Consider the following 27,841-nt stretch of genomic DNA (forward strand, 5'->3'; position numbering starts at 1 on the left):
CAGCTGTCCGAGTGGCTGGTCTCAGACGATCTTGGAGGTGAACATGCTGGATGTGGAGGTCCTGGGCTGGTGTGGTTACACGTGGTCTGCGGTTGTGAGGCTGGTTGGATGTACTGCCAAATTCTCTGAAACGCCTTTGGAGACGGCTTATGGTAGAGAAATGAACATTCAATACACGAGCAACAGCTCTGGTTGACATTCCTGCTGTCAGAATGCCAATTGCACGCTCCCTCAAATCTTGCGACATCTGTGGCATTGTGCTGTGTGATAAAACTGCACCTTTCAGAGTGGCCTTTTATTGTGGACAGTCTAAGGCACACCTGTGCACTAATCATGGTGTCTAATCATCTTGATATGGCACACCTGTGAGGTGGGATGGATTATCTCAGCAAAGGAGAAGTGCTCACTATCACAGATTTAGACTGGTTTGTGAACAATATTTGAGGGAAATGGTGATATTGTGTATGTGGAAAAAGTTTTAGATCTTTGAGTTCATCTCATACAAAATGGGAGCAAAACCAAAAGTGTTGGGTTTATATTTTTGTTGAGTGTATAAAGACTATGTTGCATAAAAAGGTCCTATTTTTACCCCCTGAAAGACTCAATCATTACCCGGCAATAACCTGATATTCAGAAAGAAAATTCAAGACGATAAAACAAAGATACTGAGGGAAAACTACAACCTTCTACCTATGCAGTAAAAGTATTCATCAGGTTCACCCTATTCAGGTATTTTGTGAAGATGTGCAAAAGAATATATATATAGAGAGAGAGAGAAAGAGAGAGGTACATACAACAGCTGACCACAAAGAAAAAATAATTAAAAATGCACAATTTCATTTTACTGGAAACCACCATGGCGGCCATTTTGGATTAGAAAACCTGCATCTTAAAAATCTGAGTATAGCAGTTTGCAGTTTTACCAGTGGATAAATACACTTTTCTGGATCATGGAATCCAGTGGTACCAATCACACACACAAAAAAGGGTATTTGGACAAATTCACATATAGTAATCAAAGATGGCCAAAATGTGGCCACAGTTAGCGTGACGACATTATGTTAACCCTAACAGTGGGTTGCAGTTTATGTCAGGAGTCAAACATATATCTGTGTAACAATGTCTTTTATAACTTACAATCCACATCCAGCAATCTGGTAATTCCAAGAAAACATTCACCACTGGAAAGTATTTATTAAAAGACGAGAATCAGAGCGCAAGTTAAGCAGAACAAGTGCTTTAATTGGTTTGAGTGACTCTTATGGAATGGAGTGCATTTACCATCGTTAAACGTGAACAATAATAAACATACATCACCATTTTGGCTTGTGCCGCTGATCACCAACAAACACACAAACTCACATTAATCTTTAACCAATGCTTTCAAAAGAAGCTTAAACCTACCCGGGTTAACGTCTGACCAAAGTTATGCAGAGGAGCAATTCCTGACCTGGTCAGAATTTTACACTGAAGATTTTGCTCGACCTTCAGTCATTTCCAATCTGACAGTCCTGTAACCCACAAAACACATTAGAAATGACAAAACCCGGACACGTTTGTTACACAATGTTCTTGGCGCTCATGTGGGAACTTTGAAAAGCTGAACTTTTGGCAAAGTTGATGGTGGCAGAGGGTCGACTGAAAGGCAGAGAGGGTGAAGAAGCAGCTTGTTCACGACAGTCACAAAAGCAACGACTAATTCATTTCAGGGTACGTGGGCAGCATGTGTGTGCCGTTAGTCTTTATATTGCATCTGTTAAGTCCAAAATCCCCCCCATCCCACGAGAAAAAAAAAGAAAAGAAAAAAAAAAGGAGCAGCTCACACTCCCACAATGCACTGCTGCTTTACAAGGAAGCCTCCAGGTTGATTGTGTGCAGTCACTCCCTATTTACGTTATGGCATAACTACAAATAGCGATAAGAAGAACACATCGCATTTGTGCTGCGTTTGTTTTAGCTCAGAACTGGGATGTTCTGGAAACTGGAATTACATCTTAATCACTGCAAATTTTAACAGATGTATCAATATTTAAATAATTGTTCTCCAAAATTCCTTAAATTATTGACTAGACTGTGTTAACATGCTAAGATTAGCAAAATAACATGACAGGTGACATGTTGGCTTCATTGTGGAAAACCAAAGTAAAAAAAAAAAAACTTGTTTTATCAAAGGAAGTACTGGAATTTAACAGTTTAGATAATGCTAAATAAAATGGGAACTGTTTTATGCTCATTTAAAGCTAAATGCTGCTTTCAAAGCCACAGATTGGTCAATTATGCTAATTCCTTATTGAAAACAGAATATTCTTTTCTGTTCTGTCCCAGCAACACGCAGTCACAGCACTGAGGTTCATTTTGTTCACGCTAACTATCCCTGACATTAGCACATCGGCAACCTTAAGGTGAAAGGAATGGTTGAAAAATGGTCATCATACTAGCTAGCCATTCAATTAAATTTAGCTATGCTAGCTACATCGACTAACATTCTTTTCAAATTAAATCCTGGCTTATCGCATTAAAATTTTTCCAAAACATATTGATGTAGCTGGCAGGCAGTTTTAAGATTAAACTGAATGGTACTAACGCATTTGTAAAGTAGTATTTATTATTATTTAATATATCTGCAGACAAAGCTAGCTTGCAACCACACTACCAAAACATTTGCTATGATCCCTCTCCTAGTTAGCATGTAGCTGGAACAAAAATTGGCTTGTTGCATTTGTTTGTGAGAAAAATACATTCTAACATATGCTTATTCGCCAGTGTCAGATTGTGACCTTACGTACTACTTTTAATAATTAGCACTGATGTTTAAAGGTTTAGCATCATCTCATGTTGGGATTAAAACAAGCCAACCAAAGCTTGTTTTCTTTGTTAAACTCTTTTTAATTTGGTGTTTGATCTTTGTGGTAAAATAGCTCAATTTTTGATCTTTGTGGTAAAATAGCTCAATTCCATCATCTTGTCAACATCCAGCAGCTGCTCATATGTTTATACCATTAACTTTTTCTAGCTCTATCAAACCAAAACTATTAAAACATGTCAGCCATGCCAATGAAGACCGTTTTGTGATATCAAGTAAAACTAGTAGCTAGCTTGAAGTTGATATCACATGAATGTTCCTGTTCTTGGAAAACATGCAGAAATGTCCATATGTTAACTGTTGTCCACAAACACGACAAAACAATCTAGAAATTAGGCACCCATTTATGATTCTATGTCAAAACTGATGGGTGTTCCAAAATTGGGCTCAAACTGTGCTTAGATTTTCAGATTTTGAATCGTAATTGGGGGCATTTTTGTTCGTTTTCCCAATGCTGAAGTTGGAAATTCAGAATGCCAAGTTCACACACAGCACAAGTGATTAAAAACAGAAATATCAGTGAACCACGAGGTGAACATCTCTGTGACAAACAGGCAGATCCAGGTGACATAAAAACATTAAAAAGATCAACATCTCAAGCCAAAAATCACAAAGACTTACGAGGTGGCGCGCCATCATTTGGCGGGTACAATGTTACAATCACATTTATCCAGAGAACAACACAGACACCACAGTCACTGTGACGAGCAAAAGGACGACTGAAATGCACAAAAACTAGAAGATGACACACGAACAGGATGTGCACTGTGCAATTATGACCTTTGGTTGAATATTTGTTCTGTGACCTTCAGATGACTTGACAGTTTATGCTGTTGAATACCGAGGCAATCCAGATACAAAGTCTCCAATCACAATGGCACCATGAACTAAACAAAGAGGAAAACCGTAAACAAAGTAATTTAACGAGGGAAAACAGGCCAAATTTGAACTTTGATTCTAGCAGTTAAGACTCCCATCAGTTTTTACTGGTTGAAGCTACAATTCTACTGGTTGAGAATCAGATTCTAAAGAATAAAACTTTGCAATGTCATGATTTCAACAAATAAACATATCAATACTGAGAAACATCCAGTGACGCATCCAGTGATTGAATTCTTTGTTGAAATCTTGGCATTGCAAATTCCCAGAGCGCTTGCCAGTTGGAGCTGGTAATGGCGGAAGCTATGATTTTCCTGGCTGAGAGCGATTGTACCAGTCGAGACTCCAACTGGAGTATCGACTGATAGAAGCTATGATTCTGCCAATAGAGACCCCAATTAGTTTCACGGGTAGAAACCGCAATTCATTACTAGCATTTTTTTTTATTATCCGTAGACACTGACTGGAGAGTCTACCAGTAGAAGCTAGATATATTGATTAGAGTTAGGAGGGTCTATGATTCCACCAAGACTCCAATGATGGTTTCTATTAATAGAAAGTGATTCGACCCTGACACACTTCAAACAGATAAATGGGATGATAAATTTTCAACTTATTTTAAAGAACATTAAACCAATGATAAATCTGATTGAAACTGAATTTGGCTAAATTTGAGATGAACTAGTGTAAACTGGTTGCGAATTTTTTTTTTTAATGAAGTTACAGGAAAACAGTGTTGGATCAGTACTTTTATAATAATATTGTTGAAATAATCGGTCAAACTTAGAAGTACCGGTACTCATCTCCACTGCGGGCTTTCCCTTCAAACATGACGACTCTTTACTTCACTACAATCTGGATGATTACAACTTAAAAAATAATAAAAGAAAGAAAAGCTGTTTCCTGACTTCTTACAATGAATCAAAATTAAAAGCAATCTTTGAAAATACAAAGACATTCCACAGCCTTATTCTGGATTATTATAAGGATCTTTGTTGGAGAAAAAAAACAAAAACCAAAAAAAAAAAAAAACCAAAAATCAAAATTATCTGAAGTGGCAGAACCCTAACCAAGTATTTATTTTTACTATTTTTTATTGCATCGTATGGCATATAGTCACCTTATACGCTGATCAAAAATTACACAGTGCAGGGGGACCTGTAGCTTTAAATTTACCAGTAAACAATAACATCTAAACGCTCAAATTTAAGACAGTTATTCACTTTTTTACCCCGGAGAAAACAATGACATGAACAAATACAAATACAGAGTTGTGGTGAAACAAGGTTCAAATTGAAATGAGTGACACCACATTGAAGAAAACACTATTATTAAAATAACATTTTAACTTTGCTTAAAAAAAAAAAAAAAAAAAAACTAAAATAAAAAAAATCAATAATTCTGGACTATAAAGGCACACATGTTGCACAGTGTATACAATGAAAACGGCAAGCTCACAAAACAGATTAAGTGAAGCGACAAAGCGGACCTGAACAGCAGATAAACAAACATTACTGTTGCAAATTTTTTTTTAAGTACAGCTATCCTAAGCGTAAAAATTTTTTAAACAATATCATTCTTCATTTAAAATGTCATTCATTTCCAAGTGTGACATTTTTTTGTTATTTTTAAATAACAGCTTTAGCTCATGAATAAAATTCAATGTAAAAATAGAAATGTGAATATAATCTATGATATTGAAACAAACACACTGTGATGGAAGCAGGTTTTTTGTGAGGGATTAAAATAGTCACGGTGGACAAAGTTTCTTGTTTTAGTTGGTTATCCATAAAGTGATACACAACATCACACATACAAACTTTTCTCACGTACAAATATATTGCATTTCCCTTGTTAAGACCATTTCAACTAATTGAGAGCGTGTTCGTAATATTTGGTTTTCCTCTTGTGCAAAATATATGAAAAAAATGTCACTGCATAAAACGATCAAATTTACACACATGAACCACCTTTCAAAAAACAGTAACACAAACGAGACTCACAGCTGGCGTTGGAAAAGTGTTAGCTAACGATGTACAACAAACATCTCTACTTCCTCCCGTGGAACACTGACATGCAGTCTGCCGTCACCAAGCGTGCGCTGGTACGATGCCGGAGGTATACCGTATCCCGTCTGCCCTGAATGCATGCTGCTGACGCCAAAAAAACAAAAACAAACAAACAAAAAAAACAACGCACAACACAAAACCACGAGGACGCGAGAGAACAGTTTAGAAAAGCCCTGTAAACAACTCCTCCACCCTCCCTTTCCTCCAGTATTGCAGAAAGTTCTCCACTGTGTAGAACCTGGGAGATGTGAGATCAGACCTTCAAATGGTCTTTGCACCACAGGATCCGGGAACTCTTACACAAAATTTTAACTAATTTTTCTACGGTTTCGCACCAAGAGTCCAGAAAGCATTTTAGCCTACAGACAACAGTTCCACAACTTTTTTCTTTTTGAAAGTCTTCAGGGTTGGTACAGATGTTCTGGTTGGAGTCTGAAGCTAGCTTCCCTGAGCTGCTGTGGACAAAACAGAAGAAAGCAGATGTTTCCAAAAATCGCCCCATCAAAGCTCCCTTTGGAAGAGGAACAACACAAAGCGTTCCGAGTCATCAACTCGAAATCAAGAAGTTTTTCCACTGGAGCGCGCAGCATTTTCAGACATAACACGGCAACAGGAAATTAAAAAAGAGGAAGCAGCTCGGAAAGGTGACGTTATAAAGACAACAGGCCTTAAAATTAACACCTTCATGGTGACCAAATGCAAAACAATGCCCTCAAATCTGTTTTCAGGCCCACGGCGCAGTTATTTATTTTTAGAAGCAGTAAACACAGACATGCACGATATTTGCACTTTGATACTTTGTAGGATTTGAGAACACAGTTTTCCATTTGAACAATTGCGTTTGAGTCCCTTTGAGCATAAACACGCGACTCACTGAAAGCACCACATGGTTCTTGGTCAGGTTCAGGACAGTTCAGCGTATGATTGTACTGAATGCAGTTCTGAACTGTTGGTGCGAAAGTCGAGTTGGAATCCTTTTTCTTTCCAGAAGGTTCTACTGTTGCAGAAAACGTAACAGACCAATAAATAAAAGTGCAATATTTTGTGGTTTCCTCATCAGGTGCTGACAGAAACGGAGATTAAGGGCTGGTCAGGTTTGAATCCCACCACCCCACTTAGTAATAACAACCCCAGCAACTTTTACACTCAATCACAAAAAATTTCAAGATGTCTGGGTCCTTCCCTGCCATAGAAACACAAACCAGGCCGATCCATGATAACACCAATCACACTGAGAACGTTCCAGTCGCCTCGTGTGGTCATCATCAGCCTATTCAGACGTGCACTTCATCCTGTCGATTTATCCCCAATCAGACACTAAAGCGCCACATTTAAAAAAAAGAAGAAATAACCAACTTTTCCAACTCCCTTTTTGAGCCGCTGAATTTCCTTCATTGGTCTGCGTAAGTGTCGGATGGAATTTACTACCAGAGAGGAAGAAAAGTTCTGCTGTCCTTCATTTATGTACGTACTTTCAGCGCCCCGTTAACATCAAAGTTTTCTGCAATGAAAATATGGAGCACCACAAGGTTCAGCTCCTGTAACCCTGATGTTTAGATTGTACAGTTCACCTGTGGATCAAATTGTATGCAGTCAAACAAATATATCATTCCATAACTGTGCTGATCACAGCAGACTAATTCTAAGTGTCAATTACTCTTATGTCAAAGCCTTTTTTTAAAGCATGAAAAGCTTTTGGATTTAAAATTAAAATAAAATTCATTACGATAGTTCGGAAACCCATTCTTTATATTCTCTGACCTGATGCCAACATGGATTTTCCCGCCTTCAAAAAAAATCTGAGATCCAGATTCTGCTGATCATAGCTGACTATGACATTCTACAACCCCTGGCAAAAATTATGGAATCACCGGCCTCGGAGGATGTTCATTCTGTTGTTTAATTTTGTAGAAAAAAAGCAGATCACAGACATGACACAAAACTAGTCATTTCAAATGGCAACTTTCTGGCTTTAAGAAACACTATAAGAAATCAAGAAAAAAAGATTGTGGCAGTCAGTAACGGTTACTTTTTTAGACCAAGCAGAGGAAAAAATATGGACTCACTCAATTCTGAGGAATAAATTATGGAATCACCCTGTAAATTTCCATCCCCAAAACTAACACCTGCATCAAATCACATCTGCTCGTTGACATTAACCCTATGTCATGAAACTGACCCTGTGTCTTTTTGCAAGGAATGTTTTCACAGTTTTTGCTCTATGGCAAGATGCATTATCTTCTTGAAAAATGATTTCATCATCCTTAAACATCAGAAAAGTGTCCAAAATATCAACGTAAACTTGTGCATTTATTGATGTTGTAATGACACCCATCTCCCCAGTGCCTTTACATGACATGCAGCCCCATATCGTCAATGACTGTGGAAATTTACATGTTGTCTTCAGGCAGTCATCTTTATAAATCTCATTGGAACGGCACCAAACAAAAGTTCCAGCATCATCACCTTGACCAATGCAGATTCGAGATTCATCACTGAATATGACTTTCATCCACAGTCCACGATTGCTTTTCTTTATCCCATTGTAACCTTGTTTTTTTCTGTTTAGGTGTTAATGATGGCTTTCGTTTAGCTTTTCTGTATGTAAATCCCATTTCCTTTAGGCGGTTTCTTACAGTTCGGTCACAGACGTTGACTCCAGTTTCCTCCCATTCGTTCCTCATTTGTTTTGTTGTGCATTTTCGATTTTTGAGACATATTGCTTTAAGTTTTCTGTCTTGACGCTTTGATGTCTTCCTTGGTCTACCAGTATGTTTGCCTTTAACAACCTTCCCATGTTGTTTGTATTTGGTCCAGAGTTTAGACACAGCTGACTGTGAACAACCAACATCTTTTGCAACACTGCGTGATGATTTACCCTCTTTTACGAGTTTGATAATCCTCTCCTTTGTTTCAACTGACATCTCTCGTGTTGGAGCCATGATTCATGTCAGTCCACTTGGTGCAACAGCTCTCCAAGGTGTGATTACTCCTTTTTAGATGCAGACTAACAAGCAGATGTGATTTGATGCAGGTGTTAGTTTTGGGGATGAAAATTTACAGGGTGATTCCATAATTTATTCCTCAGAACTGAGTGAGTCCATATTTTTTTCCTCTGCTTGGTCTAAAAAAAGTAACCGTTACTGACTGCCACAATCTTTTTTCTTGATTTCTTATAGTGTTTCTTAAAGCCAGAAAGTTCCCATTTGAAATGACTTTAGTTTTGTGTCATGTCTGTCATCTGCTTTTTTTCTACAAAATTAAACAACTGAATGAACATCCTCTGAGGCCAGTGATTCCATAATTTTTGCCAGGGGTTGTAGGTCATGCTTTTGTTTAACAGACTATTGCAAGACCTTATTTTCTGGTTTTCCAAAGTCTAGTTATCCCAAACTTAAGATGATGCACGTCTGAAAAGGGCTAATCAGTTGCACGTCTTTTTTAATTCATTATTTTTAGTTTTTGCATAAAGTTGCAAAAAGTTGCACAGAAGAAATGCAGGAAAACAGAGGAAACGTGTTTGGGTGTGTAGCGAGCAGAAAATCCAGAAGCTCAAACCAACAACTGAAGGAGGGGTGGAGCAGGTGATGGAGGAGGAGCCTAAAAGGTGCAAGTATCTGGTTTGAGTACATGTGGGTGGAGTCTAGCTCTTTGCCTATTGGAAGACTGTGTCCTTCTTCACGAAACAAGGCGACTGCATCGGATGAGGATCAACACTGAAGTTGGTTTCATATCACGCCTGACCTCACTATACCGCCATGTATCCTCCGTGAACCCTCCCCCTGAATATTAGGAAGGAAAAACAAATACAAATATCAAAATATTAATGAATTAAAAAACAGGGTGCTGGATGTTAAGTTAGGGGTCATAAAAAAAGTTGTAATACCACGTAACATCGAAACAGACAAAAAACAGGTTTTATGTATAAAAACAGCGACTTTAACATCCAAAGTAACACTTGAACATGAGGAGGGGTTAAATGTAAACGAGTGATAGTTTTAGTTGCAGAGCGCGGCACCACTAAAAAACAGAGACGCAAACAGGGAGGGGCGAGGAGGAAGGGCGAAGGAGCGCCGTGCGGCGCCACCGCGTCGCTGCTCTACTCCTCGCTCGCCGTCCCGCTGATGTGCCTCTGTGGCCCAGTTTCATTCTGGAGGCTATGACAGGATAGTGGTGATAAAATCGTAGAACCTCTTCGAGTACTGCTCTGGATTCACCGTGGAGATCTCGGCTCCCGCCTGCAAACACGAGAATCAGACTCAGTGCAACTTTATTTACACACGTGCTGTGTTAAAATGCTGACAAATTCCTGAAACTGTCAACTAAAGTGGAATAATTTAAAGTGCATTTTACAATTATTTTTACTTCAACTGCCTTTAGAAGCAGGTGTCTTAGATGTGACAACAGGTTTTAAAGGAGTCTTGGGTTCACTGTCTGTTGCTTCATACCCCATGTTTGACCGTCTTGGCGGCGTGAGCAGCTTTCTTCTTGGCGTCGTAATGCTGCAGGATGTCGATGACGGCCATGAAGTAAACCTCCTTCCTGGGAGCACCTGGACCCACAAATGAAAGCACGCTGGATGAGAACTCAGTTCAGAGGGTTTTTACAGCAGCAGGCACTGGCTGTTACCCGCAGCAGCCAACAGAAGGAGCTCTCTGCATCCATCACATTTCAAACTACAAGTCAAGAAGAAGGGACTTGTGAGAGGGAAGGTATGATTGCATTAAAGCAACGAATCAAACCAGAGCGGCACCAGCAGAGCGCACACTTCCACCAGTCCTTCAACCCCTCCAACACAACCCCATTCTCTACTACAATTTTATTCATTCATTTACAATTTATCTTTCCAACATGGGAATTTTTAAAAACATCAGTTTCTTAAGCAACAACACACAAATCGTTTGGGGGGAAAATGTGCGTATGCAGACAGAGTGCTAATATCGAAGAGCAGGTGAGATTTGGTGTAAATCTGAAAAACAATCCAGATTTATCCAGATCCACACCAAATTTCATCTGTTCTCAGGGTCCCTCGTTATAACGCGGTTCACCTTTCGCAGTCTCGCGGATTTTTTTTTCAGTGCAATTTTGTATGCTTTTTTTAAACAGCACATTGCGTGCGTTCTGCGTCCTTATCAGGCGGGCCAGTCGCGGCACCGGTCAGCATCACTGCTCTTACTGCCTCCGATGCGCTTTCTGCGGGCTCGGTAAACGCAGCAATGGGCCACTCACACCGCCCTCCTGTCTGCTGTGCAGGGCTACGCCAAATCTGGCAACAGGTCCAGAGACTACGCTCGCTGTTTTGATGCGGATGTTGACCGCAGCCGCAGAGCTCCGTGGCCACCGAAAGAGGACTTGGATTCTTTGCGGGTCCCGCATCTGTATCTCCGGAGGCAGTGAGCGAAGGGAGAGCATGCGCATTGTGTTCTGCTTGTGTCTGTTTATAATCTTCTCGCACAGAAGAAAAAAAGAGAGTGTTTACACAGGAGAGACAAGTGAGAAAATGTTAATGCCTGTTTGAGAAAAGTGTATAAAGTGTGTAGTGAGGGGTTTTACAGCCTTAAAACATCTATAATAATTGCAAAAAATAGCGCTGACTACTTCGCGGATTTCGCTTATCGCGGGTTATTTTTAGAATGTAACTCCCACGATAAACGAGGGACCACTGTATTAGCATTCTACATGAACTTATTTGATTTACTTATTTGCAAAAACATCTGTGCATGATCTCTTGAGAAATTCCAGATCTTGCAACATTAAAGAAAAAAAAATCCTGGATGCCCCCCCTTCTCTTAGGTCATGCTTCACCCCTCCAAAAGGTTTGAGGAAACTCATATATCACCTCTTTGGCAGAGGTAACACATTATAAGCTTGTATTAACATTAACTACTGAATTACATTTTTCTAAAATCAAATTCAGGTACATTTTAAGTTTTTAGTGCAGGACCATCACCACTTTCAAAATGGGTCAGATTGTAGACATTTTTCAGATCTGACAAACAAACGGGGCAAAAAGGTGCCGGAGTGACAGTTTGGAAGAAGCTGCTCACTCGGGTGTGTCAATGAAAAAAAAAAAAAAAAAAGGGTTTTTTGAAATGTAAAGGATCTTAGCAATAAAATAGTGCATTTTGGGGTGCCGAGTTCAAATATGACATTTATTTATTTTGAAATAAAAATAAGTTTAGCTACCAGCATTTTCAATTGAAAATTGGAAAAAATTGCGATTTCAACATGATTTTGTATAAAAAAAGGCAAAATCAAAATTTAGCAAATTGAAAAGGTCTTATTGATGAAATGGTGTATTTTACGGTAGTAAATTACAATATGGCACTGATTTTTAAGTATAACTAGTGCTAGATAGTAGCATTTTGCTTTGAAAATTCATAAAAATGGCTGTTTTTTAAAGTGTGATTTTGTGTTAAGCGGCATCCATATACCCATGACAAGCTATGATATTAAGTGATGCCCAAAAAGGGATCCAATCTTTTAAAAAAAGAGAAACTGGACAAATAATATCTTCAAATAGTAACATTTCAGAAATCTTAAACGTAAAGAATAATGCAAAATTTTAATCAGTAAGGTACACTATACCCTCATTGCTTTTGATGGCGTAGACATCGATGGTGGGGTCAAACTCTCTGGGGGACAGAGGTTTGGTGCTGTCCAGGGTGTTGCTGGGGCTGTCGGGTGGCGTGCCGATGACCCCTCCGTCGCTCTCGCCCTCCTCTTCTGGCTCATTCTCCTCGCTCTCCACCTCCTCCTGCTCGGCCCGCTCCACATCATGGATCCCCACCAGCAGACTGTAATCCATCAGCTTCAGATGAGCCAGAAACTGGAGGCAGAATGAAGGCAAATAAGAAGTCCGGAGAAGATGCACAGAGACCGGATAAACAGGGAACAATGGGAATAAGGGCGAAGACTGTAGCAAAACGTGGAAACATGTTAATAGAGAGAATGGATGAAAAATGGCAAAACAGTTAAATGTTTTGGGGTCCGAGGGCATTTTTTTGGACAGTTCACTCGCCTGGCATAAATGTTTTATTATTGCTGTTAACAGCTCTCCCTGCATCCCACAATCTAGTTTTATGTCTCTTTTTTTCAGGACAACCTGTGCTTTCAGAATATATATGTTTTTGTTGTGTTTTATAATTGTAATAAAGGTTTACAATCAAAATAGGCAAGGAAAAATAAAGTGAAAAATAATTTTCCACACACATTTATTCAAAACACAGCAAACTATAATAAACAACTGTTTTGACACTTTATAAAGGCAATTTGAGGTCTTGTGTGAAAGACTGTACAACAAAAAGGTTCAAACAATAAACACAAATGCACATTTTGAGCAATATATACAAAATGGTCTATGCGTTTTGTTGTCCATTGATATGGTAAACAGTGCTTTACGCAGAGAAAGCAACAAGTTATCCAGCAACATTCACATGCAAACTAGTGGAGCAATCCTGATAGTTACACACTCTTTGTTTGAGCATGTGAGATTGTCATCAGAGGCTCTCCGTGTGCTCCTGCTTTCACTGATCGCTGTGCGTAATGGCGCAGGGCGCACTGAGTATGTACTAATATGGAGCACCAAGAGGGCTATTCAAACAGGCCAACTGGTAACATATCACTCCTGAAAACGATCATTGGCTTTTCACGTGAGAGAAATCTGCCCTACGATTGGATTTTGGAAAACCATGTGATGGTGAACCAATTCCGATTGGAGTGTCACATTGCGCACATCATCACACAGCTTCTATGAGGAGAACAAAGATGGCCAATGGCTGGCTCGAAAGTCCATGGAGTTAACTTTTCAGCAAAAAAAAAAAAGAGTAAGTTTCTATCTCATGTCATTCAAAAGTTATTCATAATTTAGTAAAGCTTGGTCTTAGCCGTTGTATACGACGGTGTCGACCCCAGAGGGTTAATGTGCCCAACCAGTGACGAATCGAAATCCACACTTCAGCTGGTGGAACACTTCATCCAAACTGGGTTCTGCTGAAACACGTCAGCTTACGCCATTTGATGGTAAAGACTTGGAGGTAGGATGAAAGTCTGTCCTCAAGGAAACAATCACATTTAAGGATAATGGTGGACTTGAGCAGTGCGTTACGACTGTTGTGGTCACAGCAGCACAGTCTTGACATCCCTGTCTCCACTCCTGTCAGATCCCCAGACGTTCTCAGGCCAGCTGTGTCGCCACATACAGTCACTCCAGCTTCCCTTTTTGAACTGACTGTGCATTGAACACATCCAAAAGGAGGCATTCAAGGTGGCGTCCAATAAGCTGCCCAAACCACCTCAACGACTACTTTCAACACAAAGAAGTTGTTAATTTTGTTGGATAAAGATGGGATGGGGGGTGTGTGAAGGGTGCTGCTGCCACTAGCTAATTTTTTGGCTTCACTTGATGTCATCACATGATGTCACTGACATCAGAGGTGGTGCATGTGTTAGCCTGAGGACAGCAGAAGTCTGGACAGAAAACCACGTTTCATTACCTCATATAGTTCCCAAGATATGGTTACACCATGACCTCTAATTTGACCTTGGACTTACAACCTTGACACGACCAGCTTCTTTTTGCTTCGTGGCAAAGCTAAAAAGTGATAACAAAATTCACAGCTCTGCACACCTGACCACTCCGTGCACGAGAAGAGATTGGCTGAAGTATGATGCCACCTTTAAAGTCTTTCTGAACTGGTCAGACATACCTCCACATCTTTCCTTAGCTTCTCCAGGAACATTTTCTTGTTCTCCCCATCAATGTAAATCTTCTGACCATCGTTGATGAAGTCATTGTCCTTGTAAGTGGGCAAGTCCTTGGCCTGCCCAATCAGCACAGAAGATAAGTTGTTAAGTGTTATAAACAGACGTGGCAACACAACAATGTGACAGAATCCATCCTGTGGCTGTATTAACTAAACATCTGTAACCAAACGTAGAAGAACCTGCTAGAAATGTTTTAATCCAACTTTAGAGCTTCAAAGATATTTTGTCCCAGAGTCATTTACAAAGAATTTTAAGAATTGAAAATACCTCCAACATCTGTCAGAAGTTAGAGGAAGTCCAGAGAATGTTGAAGACCTACACATGGTCAACCATGTTTTTCTGCATGAAATATGATTTACTCTGACATGCAGAAAAAAAAAATCTTCTTTTCTTTCCATTCATTTTTAATGGGCATTTTATAGTGGTCCAACACAAAGGCTGCAAACAATATTTTAATAAATAACTCTGGAACTACTCGACTTCTTCCCATTGAACTCTTAAATGGACTGGGTGTTTGGGAAGGGATGTGTACTTCAATGACTTGGGGACCTTTGTTGGTGATAAAAGGTTCAAGGACATATAGTTGCAGATCTCAGTTACACTGAGATCTTTCCAAAATCAATGATGTCCTTGTTGGAGCTCTTGAGATGGACTGATTCGGTTTGTGAGCGTCCTGAATCAAGAACAAGATCAGGGTTTCAAAAGACTTTTTGGACGGAGCAGTAGAGAGAGTGTCAAATTCACCAAGATTCAATTAGCCATGCAATGACATGTCCCTTGGGGTTCAGCCTATGATGCTGAAAGAGACCAGAATAAAGCCTGTGATTTCTTGAAGTCACTTGATGTGGTGTACTGAGCTGCTAAAACCTCTTCAGGAAGACCAGAGTATAAGCTTTCAGAGTGCTGGCACTTCCAGTCCTGCTATATGGTTGTGAGACAACATGAAGCAGATACAATTCCACCTGCAGGGACACCAGTCCATTGCAGGTTACTTCCCCCGCTAAAGTCAGCACCTTCTTACAGTTGGGTGGATTTGGAAAATGCAGCCAAAGTATCTTGTCCAAGGGCATAGATAGTTAGTGTCAAGTGGACACACTTGCAACTATACTGTGAGTTAACTGCTGTCCCACAGAGCTACCTGCCACTAGTGGCAAGATAAGGTATTTAGTGAACACAACCCCAGTGCTTCAACAAACAGCCTATTTTCCGTTTATGAGGGGGAAAAAGGCAACATGAATGTATCTTAAATGTTTAAATTTGACCCAATATGAGACAGAATTTACAGTTTTTGAAAATATTTGACACAAACCTTAAACTTTGCATTAGTTCTGTTCATGTTTCTGCAACACTGATCATTAAAACATGAACAGTGTAACTCATGACTGGAAGATAACAGTATCATCATTTCATGAGAAAGAAAAAGGGGGTGTTTCAAGAGGCATGACATTGGTACTCGTTTCCCATCTTACAAACTACTTACATCAACAGCAACTCCCTGAAGAGCCGATCAGGCGTGTTGAAACACCCCACAAACAAAGCTGTGCTTCCTTAGACCAACCTCTGTCTGACTCAGACACAGCTGGTCAATGCGGTGCAGACAGAACCTCAGGAACACAGTGCATACAACATGCACACAACAGGCACAGATCCACCTGATGCCATCAGTCTCAAATCCCAGTCCTGCCCATGTGGGCGAGAACACGGACGACTCACTTCTCAGTGCATCTGGAAACATGGGGCCGTGAGCATTTTCCAAACACTGCACCGAGGTTCAGAGTGTTTGAAATGCAGCAGGTAGATCCGTACAGTTAGTGTTATGGCAGAAAAAAAAGATGTAGAACTGTCGGAATTTGCACCCAACTGCATTCTGAAAAGCATCATTTATCCTTCACACCAACAATTCAAAACCAATTCAGCATTTTTAAACAGGAACCAAGTCCTGCAGTGAGTCGTATGGCTTATTTGGCACCAGCTTCGAGTACCTGAAGACTTTGTAAATTTAGACCAAGTGACGTTAACAACGCTTCACCCATCACAGCCACTTTTGAATGTTAGTGAAAAAAAACTTTGGAACGTTTAATTTGATCTTGGCACAGCGATAGCTGGAGCTCCAGTGTTGCAGTCGAGTCCACCTACCCAGACACCAAATCCAAGACCGAGTCACAACAACTCAAGGTCAAGGCTTAAATAAAGTCTATTGTAGCTGCCACGCCCCGTTCCCATAGACTCCTGCGTAATTTCAAGCCACAGCCAAGTGAGTCAGACCTGATACGAGGGGCGAATGAGAAGATTTGAGCCTGACCCAGAAAAAGTAGAGTGTGGTTCTCCATCTTTTGAATTCTCAGAAACCAACATTTTTTATTTAACACTGCACCCAGTGAGTCAAAACTTCACACATTCTTAGGAAATGTTGGTTTCTCAGAATACGAAAGATGGAGAATCAAGCTCTACATTTTATGGATCAGGCTCAAAACTTCCCAATCGCCCTTCATATCATCCTTAGCGTACTTTTGTGATGCAGTGTGTTTGGATCACAGACGTCAACCCAGGCGAAGGAATATAATAATGCTTTGGTACCGACAAGGCTGTTTCGGAAGATTTTTACACATTTGTACTTGCAGACGTAGTGTCGTAGTGACGTAGCTTGTGTGTCTGTGTGCGTGTAGTACTATGGTGACGACAAAACAATGCATTCAATCATTGTGTGCACAAACTATCATATGCATAAAGTTACTGTGACAGGTGCTTTTTTTGTTTAGTGGTAAGTAAACTGAAAAATACGCAAAAAAAACCCCAAAAAAAACAACAACTTATTCTTTAAGGCCAGACAACGTGAAGGCATCAAAAACCGTCATCAAGGCCGGACCCAAGACCTCAAATGCTGCAAAAACATGTTTGAGTCGAGAACACGTAACACGAGGAATTTGACCTCTTCGTTAGTCCACAATCTTATGGTGAGTTTTGGGTTTTTGCAGAGCTTGTTCTGTCAAGATGAGGTGCGTCGTCGAGATGAGGTTCCTCGTGTAACTGCATATGTGTGCACTGAAAAAATTACTTGGCAAGTAAATGTATAAATTGTTCATCTGAACGTAGTAATGTATAAAATCTACTCACTATAAAACGATAAGTATTTTTAACCTGGAGTTAGCTTATTTTGACAGGCAAAATATACATATACATACATTTATGCTCCTAACGTAAAATACAGAAAATGTTTTACTTACTAGACTATAAATACACTAACTACAATTAAAAAAAAAAAAAAACTTTGACGGAAGTCTTTTTCCTGGTTCTTTCCCTCAGCCCCAACCAGTCTCAGCAGAAGACTGCCCCTCCCTGAGCCGGGTTCTGCTGGAGGTTTCTTCCTGTTAAAAGGGAGTTTTTCCTTCCCACTGTGGCCAAGTGCTTGCTCATAGGAGGTCGTTTTGACCGTTGGGGTTTTTCATAATTATTGTATGGCCTTGCCTTACAATATGGAGCGCCTTGGGGCAACTGTTTGTTGTGATTTGGCGCTATATAAGAAAAAAGTTGATTGATTGATTGATTGATTGATTGATTGAAGAAAAAAATGCGCATGCGCAGTTGCACGTCGAGCGAGTTACATCATCTCCACATGTGCAGTTGCACGAGGCACCTCATCTCGACGGGTGACGTCTTCAAGTCCGGGGTAGAGCAATGTGCACATGCGCAGTAGCGCGATGCACCTCATCTCGACGTTCACCTCATCTCAATGGGACAGAGCTCTTGCGGCACCAACATGGCAGCAGTGATGCATGTTGTCCAACTGGATCAAATAAGCGGTCCAAAGCAAAAAGTGTTGTGTTCTATGTCATTTAACACATCTGTGCAATTTCACAAGAATGTCACATCTGTTACCGCTGTCAAAAGTCCGGCTGTGATCGAGCCATCCCAGAGAATTCCGGTTTGTTGATTATTTCATCCTCATATTGAAAATGAAAAGTCTCTGTGACAGTCTCACGGGATTGTCCATCTGCATCTAAATACCAGGAAATAAAAACCGACATTCCACCCTGCGATCTCATTCATCTTTTGATCCCAAATCCAAATGTCAACTGGACTTGTCATTCGAAGGCTTTTGAACAGTAACAATGGTTCAGCAACTGAAATGGATTGAATCCAAAGGGCAAAATAAGCCAAAAGCTCTTGTGTGGTTGAAATGATGCTAATTAGTTCCAGCGGTGCAAACAACTTCATGGAATGCGTTTCAGAAACCAGATTGTGATTGTTTGCGTTACCAAATATAAGCTGCAGTTTATAAAATCCTCTGTGCGTCTTTGTGACAGATTTCTATTAATCAGCTGGTAAACAGAACGGCGTTGTCTATTTTGGTCCTGGGATGCAGTTTTTACTGATTCAGGCTGCTGGCAGTTTTGCAGCAGCCTGTAGGGGGCGATAGGTGTTATGAATTCAGAGTCACTGAGGGAAAAGAGAGCAGGAAATGATGTAACAGGGCGGCGGCGGCGGCGATTTGGCTACTACAGTTTCTATGGCAGCAGGAGGAGAGCAGCAACATTTAACAACACAGTGACACACATACATACACATCCCCAGTACACTATGTCACACAGAAACACAGGAAAATGTCTCACAAAACACATTAACAAAAAAAACCTGACAACGATGTGCATTTATATACAGACATAGACCTACAATTTCTAATAACTAGGGCTGCGTATACTGGGTTTAAAACAGAAAAACAAAGATGATGCAACGCGAGCCTGGCTGCAGAGTGAACAGAAGAACCTAAAATAATTTTGCAGGCTCTCCACCTGGACAGACGTCTCATTTGTCCAGCTTTCTGTGCACCGGTTTTATCCGTCTGTTTTCTGCACTGTGCATTCTCACTCTTAACCGGTTTGTTTTACCCCTTCTTTCAGTCGTGCACTGAATTTTGTCATCAGGCCCGTCACTGATTTTGCAATAAAATGTGACGGTGCAACGTGCAAAAATGCGTGACAGGTGACTCATTCCTAAACCAAATATAATTAAACCCAAGCATTCACTGACAGCTTATTTTAAAGAGCTGCTGTTTCTGTCTGAGAAGGTAAAAACTGTTCAGTCCACTCATTAAACTGGACCCTTTTTTTGCAGCACAATTTTTTTAACCAAATACTCTCTTTTATGTCATTTACTGTCCAATTACTAGTAGCACAAAGTTAAAATGAAGTCAGTTTCCCTATATGTGTACATATACTTGTCCAATAAAGCAGATTTTGATCAAACTAATCTGGCTCTAAACTTTACACTGACAGCCTCCTCATGTACTGTATATAGTACATGAACATTCTAGTGTTATTCATGTGGTCAACATTCTGTCAATCCTTAAGCCTCGTCTTTTTACAAAAGCAAAGTTATTACGAATATTATTAGCAGTTATGTTTGTGATATCTGGGTTGAGGACATAAGTTTACATAAAACCTTTCAAACTCAATCTTTTCAAACACATTTCATGTCTCCAAAGAAAACATTTGTATAATGTCATTATGACATTTGTATAATGTTACTATCACCAAATAAATTCACTTACAAATAGTTACAAGATAGATTTTTAGTTTTTAATAGACTGTCAACTGCCAACAGTTTAGACACACCAAGGCCTTTTCACACAGTAGGGAAGTTTCTACAACCCCTGGCAATAATTATGGAATCACCGGCCTCGGAGGATGTTCATTCAGTTGTTTAATTTTGGAGAAAAAAAGCAGATGAGGAAAAAATTATGGAATCACCCTGTAAATTTTCATCCCCAAAACTAACACCTGCATCAAATCAGATCTGCTCGTTAGTCTGCATCTAAAAAGGAGTGATTACACTTTGGAGAGCTGTTGCACCAAGTGGACTGACATGAATCATGGCTCCAACACGAGAGATGTCAATTGAAACAAAGGAGAGGATTATCAAACTCTTAAAAGAGGGTAAATCATCACGCAATGTTGCAAAAGATGTTGGTTGTTCACAGTCAGCTGTGTCTAAACTCTGGACCAAATACAGACATGGGAAGGTTGTTAAAGGCAAACATACTGGTAGACCAAGGAAGACATCAAAGCGTCAAGACAGAAAAATTAAAGCAATATGTCTCAAAAATCGAAAATACACAACAAAACAAATGAGGAACGAATGGGAGGAAACTGGAGTCAACGTCTGTGACCGAACTGTAAGAAACCGCCTAAAGGAAATGGGATTTACATACAAAAAAGCTAAACGAAAGCCATCATTAACACCTAAACAGAAAAAAACAAGGTTACAATGGGCTAAGGAAAAGCAATCGTGGACTGTGGATGACTGGATGAAAGTCATATTCAGTGATGAATCTCGAATCTGCATTGGGCAAGGTGATGATGCTGGAACTTTTGTTTGGTGCCGTTCCAATGAGATTTATAAAGATGACTGCCTGAAGAGAACATGTAAATTTCCACAGTCATTGATGATATGGGGCTGCATGTCAGGTAAAGGCACTGGGGAGATGGCTGTCATTACATCATCAATAAATGCACAAGTTTACTTTGATATTTTGGACACTTTTCTTATCCCATCAATTGAAAGGATGTTTGGGGATGACGAAATCATTTTTCAAGATGATAATGCATCTTGCCATAGAGCAAAAACTGTGAAAACATTCCTTTCAAAAAGACACATAGGGTCAATGTCATGGCCTGCAGAGACTGCAAGCTGTTATAAAAGCCAGAGGTGGTGCAACAAAATACTAGTGATGTGTTGGAGCGTTCTTTTGTTTTTCATGATTCCATAATTTTTTCCTCAGAATTGAGTGATTCCATATTTTTTCCCTCTGCTTGGTCTAAAAAAGTAACCGTTACTGACTGCCACAATTTTTTTTCCTGGTTTCTTATAGTATTTCTTAAAGCCAGAAAGTTGCCATTTGAAATGACTTTAGTTTTGTGTCATGTCTGTCATCTGCTTTTTTTCTACAAAATTAAACAACTGAATGAACATCCTCCAAGGCCGGTGATTCCATAATTTTTGCCAGGGGTTGTAGAAATAGTTGCAACAACTATTAAAAGCCTCTGAATGACTTACTGGAATAGTAAGAGGTTCATCGGGGTGAGTTCCAAATTTGTCAGTGTTCACAGCCTTCTACTGATGGAATTCTCTCTTAATGTCACATTTCTATCTGATGTGTCCAGTTCCATTAGTTCCTTAACTGGGTTTTTGGGCTTCTGTTGGACCTTTGGGACAAAGGTTAGTCGGTTTGCTGGGTGATGATTTGGGCTTCCTTCCTCAATGATGTTAAGTTGGCGTTACCACCCTTTCTCTTGGAGATCATCTGCCCTGCATGTTTTCCACGTGTACCTGGGGCACCCATCGTCAACTAGTCAGGCCTGGTGTCTCCTAGTTCTTGACTGGCTGAGCACATGTCAGTTAACTATCAGTGGGCGGAGTCAGCGGAGCTAGAAAGCATGCAGGGCAGGTGATCTCCAGGAGCAGGGTTGCTGGACCCCTAATGTAGAGTACTTTTGGCCTGAATCTTCTTACATTTTTGCACGACAGATTGCACACAGCTGCTTATTAGAATTGTGACTCAAATTACAAACTATTCCAACATGCCCTCGAAAATCAGTTTGTGGCTTCACATATGGAAAGAGTTGATTATCCAATCAAGTAAAACTGCCGGGCACTATTTGTTTTTTCCCCTCTGACCCCCGTTATAGTCTTACACTGATGCCTCGACCCCCCTCCAGTGTTCAGATCAATGTCAGAGCTGTTGCGTAAATGGTGGGAACAAAAATGAACTACTTTGCAAAAACAAAACTGGACTGACAGTTGAGCAAAACATGGATGTAAATGGATGAATACGGTGCAAAATATGTCCTTTAAACCACAGTGTGTCTGGCTGGAAATGATTTGGGGTGGGGTGGGGCTCAACTATACAAAATAATTATCATTAGTTTCATAGATCATGCCTGATATATAATCCCTGGTTGTCTTACTTCTCTTACGTGTTTCATGGCGCAGTAAAAGCGCGTGGCAATCCGCAGTGTTTGCAGCCTTTGCTGAACGTTACCAGATTTGGGCCGCACATCCTCTGGTGGCGGCGGCTGCTAGAAGAGTGGGGTTGAGGAAGAGACGGTAGGGGAGGAGAAGAGGAGAAAAGAAAGGAGAGAGGAAGGGAGGAAGGAAGTTGGAAGTAAAGGCAAAGTGTTTACAAAGTAACAGCACACAAGTGTTCCAAAACATCTGAGGGCTGGAAAAGGGGATGAATGAGAGAGCGATGGGTCCACCTGAGGAGGAGGCATTCCGCTGGAATTATTTCATGCTACTAAAACTTTCCAGTTGAACTCTGGACTTTGTCCTTGAATGTTTCCTTTTGGGGGGAAAAAAAATGCAAAAGCTCAGTATGTGACCCTTATCCGCCTGAACTAGAACTGTTTCTATTGTGCAAAGTTCTTGGCAGAAAGGCCCGGCAGAGAAAGGAAGGAGTATGGTGGAGAAACTCTAATGAGGCAACAAACAGGGATCAAGCAGAGCGAGAAGACGACCGCTCAGGTCCGCCGTGCACGGACGTGTCACATTCCTGCTCCGTCACAGCCATCAGAGCCCACAGCTTACCCAAACAATATTCATGTGTTCACAGGAAACGTCATCTGTGCATCTCATCCGCAGTTTAGGTGCTACTTGTATAAACGCGCTATCTTTAAAATCCACAGCGCGGTTCCCCCAAACAGTCTTACAGCTATGATGACATGAACCAAAAGCTCATATTAAGATGTTTCTGGGAACTGATTCACTGTTCAATTTTTACTCTGGAGTGCCTTAGATTTCACAAAGAATTGTCCAGGCTATTTTCAAATTTTAGCCAAATATATACATTAGCATACACATTACATTAGCGGCAACCATTTTAACACATACGGCTACAATGGGAGCATTACGCTGTCTTTAGTTGGACATATCTGCTGAAAGCAGAACAGTAACTCAATGCCATCAGAGCATATAAGATAACCATTAAATGTGTGGGGTATTTTTGTTTCACATTTATGTAATTTCAGTGTAAAACCAAAATTGGTAGAATTAGTTGTCGGTATATACAGTGTGCAAGAAGGAAGAAGGAAAGAAGAAGAACTACTCAAGATGTACAAAAAAAATTCACAAACAAAAAAATATTTCAGTTCTGAAAAAGTTGGAATGAATTGTACACATTATCATGTGCAACTACTCTACATTTAAATGTGAATTATTTTGGGTCAATGTGGAAACTAATGTTAGAATTAGTGATGTTCACATGTCCATCCATTTGTTCATGTTTCCGGACTGTACAGGACAAGCTACACTCTAAAAGACTAATCAGAACCTATGGGTCTTGGGGCTATACAGAACATTTTTCTTCTCTTATTCTTCTTCTCTTGGCTTGACAAGGTACCTGCAAGGGCCATTCCTAGCAGGATTCAGTTCCTACTATTTGCTGCTTAGCGACCAGAGCAGTTGGGGTTCAAGACCAGGAAGTCAACCATCAGCCACACCGTAGCTCTGTGCGTTCTTACTGATTATAAATATGGGCAATGTTTCATGTTGATATTCAACACAGAGCTTGACTTGGTTGACTGGAATGATCTGTGTGGCATCCTGGAAATTTGTAGGATCCATTGCTGGGCATCAAGGTCAGCATACACAAGGCTGCGTGGAGACAGAATCTGATTTCTTCCCTGTAAATTCTGGTATTTGTTGGGAACATGTTCTTGCTCCTACAGTGTTCTACGTTTGCATGCACCTGGTGTTGGTTAAAGATGTGGAACCCAGTGGCACATGTGCCTTTATTGGTGAGGAAAGGTTTACTGACCTTCACTTTGCAGATGACAATGTGATTTTTGTGGAATAAATGGATGCCCTGATTGTGGCATTTGAGAAGCTGAGTGAGAATTCCGCTGGACTCAGGCTTTCATTGATTTCCTGACCTCAGCCACCAGAAGTGTAGTGAAGGTGCTGAACCTGAGAAACTGACTTATCTCAGCAGTGACATTCATGTCTCTCAGATGTTTGACTTTGAGATCAAGAGAATCGTGGGAAAAACAGAGTCAAGGATCACTAGGCAGAGGTATCTGGTGAAGCCAGGAAAACAATGGTCCATGTTTTTAGGATCCTGGTACTTCCAAACTTACTGTATTACTGTGAGACCAGTGACCTAAGGAGATGACATTGACTGCTTTAATGTTTCCCATAATCTCACTGGTGGCCAACTGCACTTCCCAGAGTGCACCACAGCGCCAGCAGAGTTCCAGTGTTTCAAAGGTATGTAAATAATGGCTAGCGAGAATGTGGATGGTGTCAATTCAGCAAGTTCATGAGCGATTATAATGATGACATGCTCTCCTAAGTTGAGAGGGTTATCTAGAGGAGGTGTAGCACCTGTGATGAACTTCTACTGTGCCCCGATGATGTCTTGTTGTCCATACTTCATGAGGTGTGTTTACATCGTGCCCTAAACCGGAACTCTGTTGAAACCGACCTCTCACGTAAGTCACGAACTGTGAGGCGAACTGTGAAACAGTGTATTACAGCCATGTTGACAGGCTTTGTTAGGCAAGATCCACCGCAGAGGTGCTTCGGTGCTTCGGTGCTGATGAAACCATCAAGGAGACACCTAGGCATCATGTGGTGTTAGGGGATAGATGACCACTTGTGAGATGTAGGAAAGATCTGGCTGTCTGTCTGGATGGGAACCAACCGGGACCCAACGGGGATGCATGAAAATTCAGTAAGGTATATCTTATATATTATATTCCAATTCTAAGGTGGAACTATGATAGTATACTAAGGTATATATAAATATCTAAAAAGGAAGAGTAAAATAGAAGACTAGAGTGGAGCCACTTAGGTGCCTGGCCTTGAGAACCAGGGATGGTAGGTTGAAAAGCTATTTGCTTGTGCTCCCAGACCTGACCTGTTTGGAAAATGGTTTCCAGCATGCTTATTTGTGACTACAAATACTTTTATTTCTTAATAAGTTGCTAAAACATTTTTTTAAACTATAAAATACATCCACAGTAAGTAACTTCCCAGAGTTAAAGAAAAAAACAGTAATTTGAACTAAATACAAATCAGTGTTACACAAAAACAGCAAGGGGACGAGGGAATGAATGCTTAATTAAAGAACAAACTGCTGCAAAAGAGGTCACCTGACGCTTCCAGTTGATACAGAAACAGCTGTGGTGATGTGATGGAGGCAAAATGTGGCACAACCGTGTCTGACGAGCACACAACCTGTGTTCAGTTAACCCGTGTTCTGCCAAATATTTCTGAACAACAGTGTATGAAGCCAAGCTGGAGGCAGGTCACAAACGCACAGTCGAACAGGCCCCATTAAAGCCACAAGGCCTGACCGCTTTGTTTTAGTGGTACGAAGCAGAATAAAAGAGCGAATGAATAACGTTAGTCGAGCCCCTGGGGGAATAAACCTGATGTAATCACAGGTGGCAATCAACCAAAGTCTCGATGGATGAGCTCCACAGAATGTTTGCCGTGAACATAATGGTTTTTCTGGCTGAACACATTTTGATTATGACGTAGCAGCCTCAGTAAGAACAAAGCTCATCCAAAGTCTATATGAAATGCTTAATGTAAAATGTGTTAAAATGCAGATTTTTGCCACTTTGTGCAACATAAAACCTTAACACGGCAACTACAAGAACCTCAAAATGTATTTTAATGTAAAAACCAAAACATGCCACGTGTGGGTCCGAAAGTACGGCACAATGTGAGACAGAATGGCGATGTGTTAAACCATGTCACTAAAACAAACAAACAAACAAACATTACCTGGCATGCAGCTGTGTGAAGGGGAGACGGTCATGCAGTTATGACAGAATGCTGCTGTGCTTGTTGTTTGTGCTTTTCATACAATAAACCTGTGTTTATCCTGTGCCACAATGAAACCTGGGTGTTAGTCTAACAGGCGGCAGCAGCACTTCTGATCATTCTTGGAAACAAAATGTCATTTTAGACTTTATTGCACAACAATTGCAAGTAAACAAATTAATTCATACAAGTAGCAGCTTATGATTTATACGAAACAAAATGCAAAATTCAACTTGTTCTCGTTTCTCAAATGTGAGGATTTGCTCCTTTTGTACTGAATGTATTGTGAGGACTAATGTGTTTGATTTTGTCATGATTTGTTTTCCCAACTTAAAGTTGTAAGGCCTTTGGGTTTTTAAAGATTTAAGACATAAAAATAATTTTCTTTGCACCACTATAATTTTATTCCTGAGCACTTAAATAACCCTGGTATATCCATCCATCCATCCATTTTCTTCCGCTTATCTGAGGTCGGGTCGCAGGGGCAGCAGCTCAAGCAAAGCCACCCAGACCTCCCGATCCACACACACCTCCCCCAGCTCCTCCGGGGGGAACCCCGAGGCCTTCCCAAGCCAGCTGAGAGACGTAGTCCCTCCAGCGTGATCTGGGTCTTCCCCAGGGCCTCCTCCCAATGGGACGTGCCCGGAACACCTCTCCAGCGAGGCGTCCAGGGGGCATCCGGAAAAGATGCCCGAGTCACCTCAGCTGGCTCCTTTCGACGTGGAGGAGCAGCGGCTCGACTCCGAGCTCCTCCCAAGTGACAGAGCTCCTCACCCGATCTCTGAGGGAGCGCCCAGCCACGCTGCGTAGGAAACTCATCTCAGCCGCTTGTACTCGCAATCTTGTTCTTTCGGTCATGAGCCAAATCTCATGACCATAGGTGAGGGTCGGAATGTAGATTGATCGGTAAATCAAGAGCTTTGCCCCCCTACTCAGCTCTCTCTTCACCATGACGGGCCAATACAGCGACCGCATCACTGCAGACGCTGCACTGATCCATCTCTCGATCTCACGCTTCATCCGTCCCTCTCTCGTGAACAAGACTCCGAGATACTTAAACTCCTCCACCCGAGGCAAGGACACTCCACCGACCTGAAGAGGGCAAAGTACCTTTTTCCGGTCGAGAACCATGGCCTCGGATTTGGAGGTGCTGATTTTCATCCCGGACACTTCACACTCGGCTGCAAACCACCCCAGTGCACACTGAAGGTCCTGGTTTGATGAAGCCAACAGGACCACATCATCCGCAAACAGCAGAGATAAGAGTCTGTGGTTCCCAAACCGGACCCCCTCTACACCCTGACTGCGCCTAGAAATTCTGTCCATAAAGATAATGAACAGAATCGGTGACAAAGTGCAACCCTGGCGGAGGCCAATGTGCACTGGCAACAGGTTTGACTTACTACTGGCAATGCGAACCAAGCTCCTGCTGCAGTCG

At 40.9% G+C, this 27,841-nt stretch overlaps 1 protein-coding gene and 1 long non-coding RNA gene across 6 annotated transcripts in view; one reads left to right on the forward strand and one right to left on the reverse strand.

Annotated features, from left to right (window-relative positions):
• Positions 1-5,501: 5,501 nt before the first annotated feature.
• On the forward strand, positions 5,502-26,139 carry LOC117502949. Its single transcript, XR_004558445.1, has 3 exons — positions 5,502-5,672; positions 25,617-25,625; positions 26,129-26,139. It is a non-coding gene; the product is annotated as an uncharacterized LOC117502949 (long non-coding RNA).
• The window catches only part of pip4k2aa (phosphatidylinositol-5-phosphate 4-kinase, type II, alpha a), a 90,912-nt gene continuing 72,111 nt past the window's right edge, over positions 9,041-27,841 (reverse strand). The window contains exons 8-12 of one of the 5 annotated variants that reach the window (XM_034161727.1): positions 22,542-22,652; positions 14,520-14,633; positions 12,400-12,640; positions 10,260-10,363; positions 9,041-10,049 (exon numbers count right to left, since the gene is read on the reverse strand). In XM_034161727.1, coding sequence (XP_034017618.1) covers positions 9,969-10,049; positions 10,260-10,363; positions 12,400-12,640; positions 14,520-14,633; positions 22,542-22,652 — 651 coding nt within the window. In that variant the 3' untranslated portion in view covers positions 9,041-9,968. The remainder of the gene's footprint in view (positions 10,050-10,259; positions 10,364-12,399; positions 12,641-14,519; positions 14,634-22,541; positions 22,653-27,841) is intronic. The other 4 variants (XM_034161945.1, XM_034161806.1, XM_034161878.1 and 1 more) reach the window with 4 other exon arrangements.

Source organism: Thalassophryne amazonica, chromosome 1 (assembly GCF_902500255.1).
Source record: "Thalassophryne amazonica chromosome 1, fThaAma1.1, whole genome shotgun sequence".
Lineage (NCBI taxonomy): Eukaryota > Metazoa > Chordata > Actinopteri > Batrachoidiformes > Batrachoididae > Thalassophryne > Thalassophryne amazonica.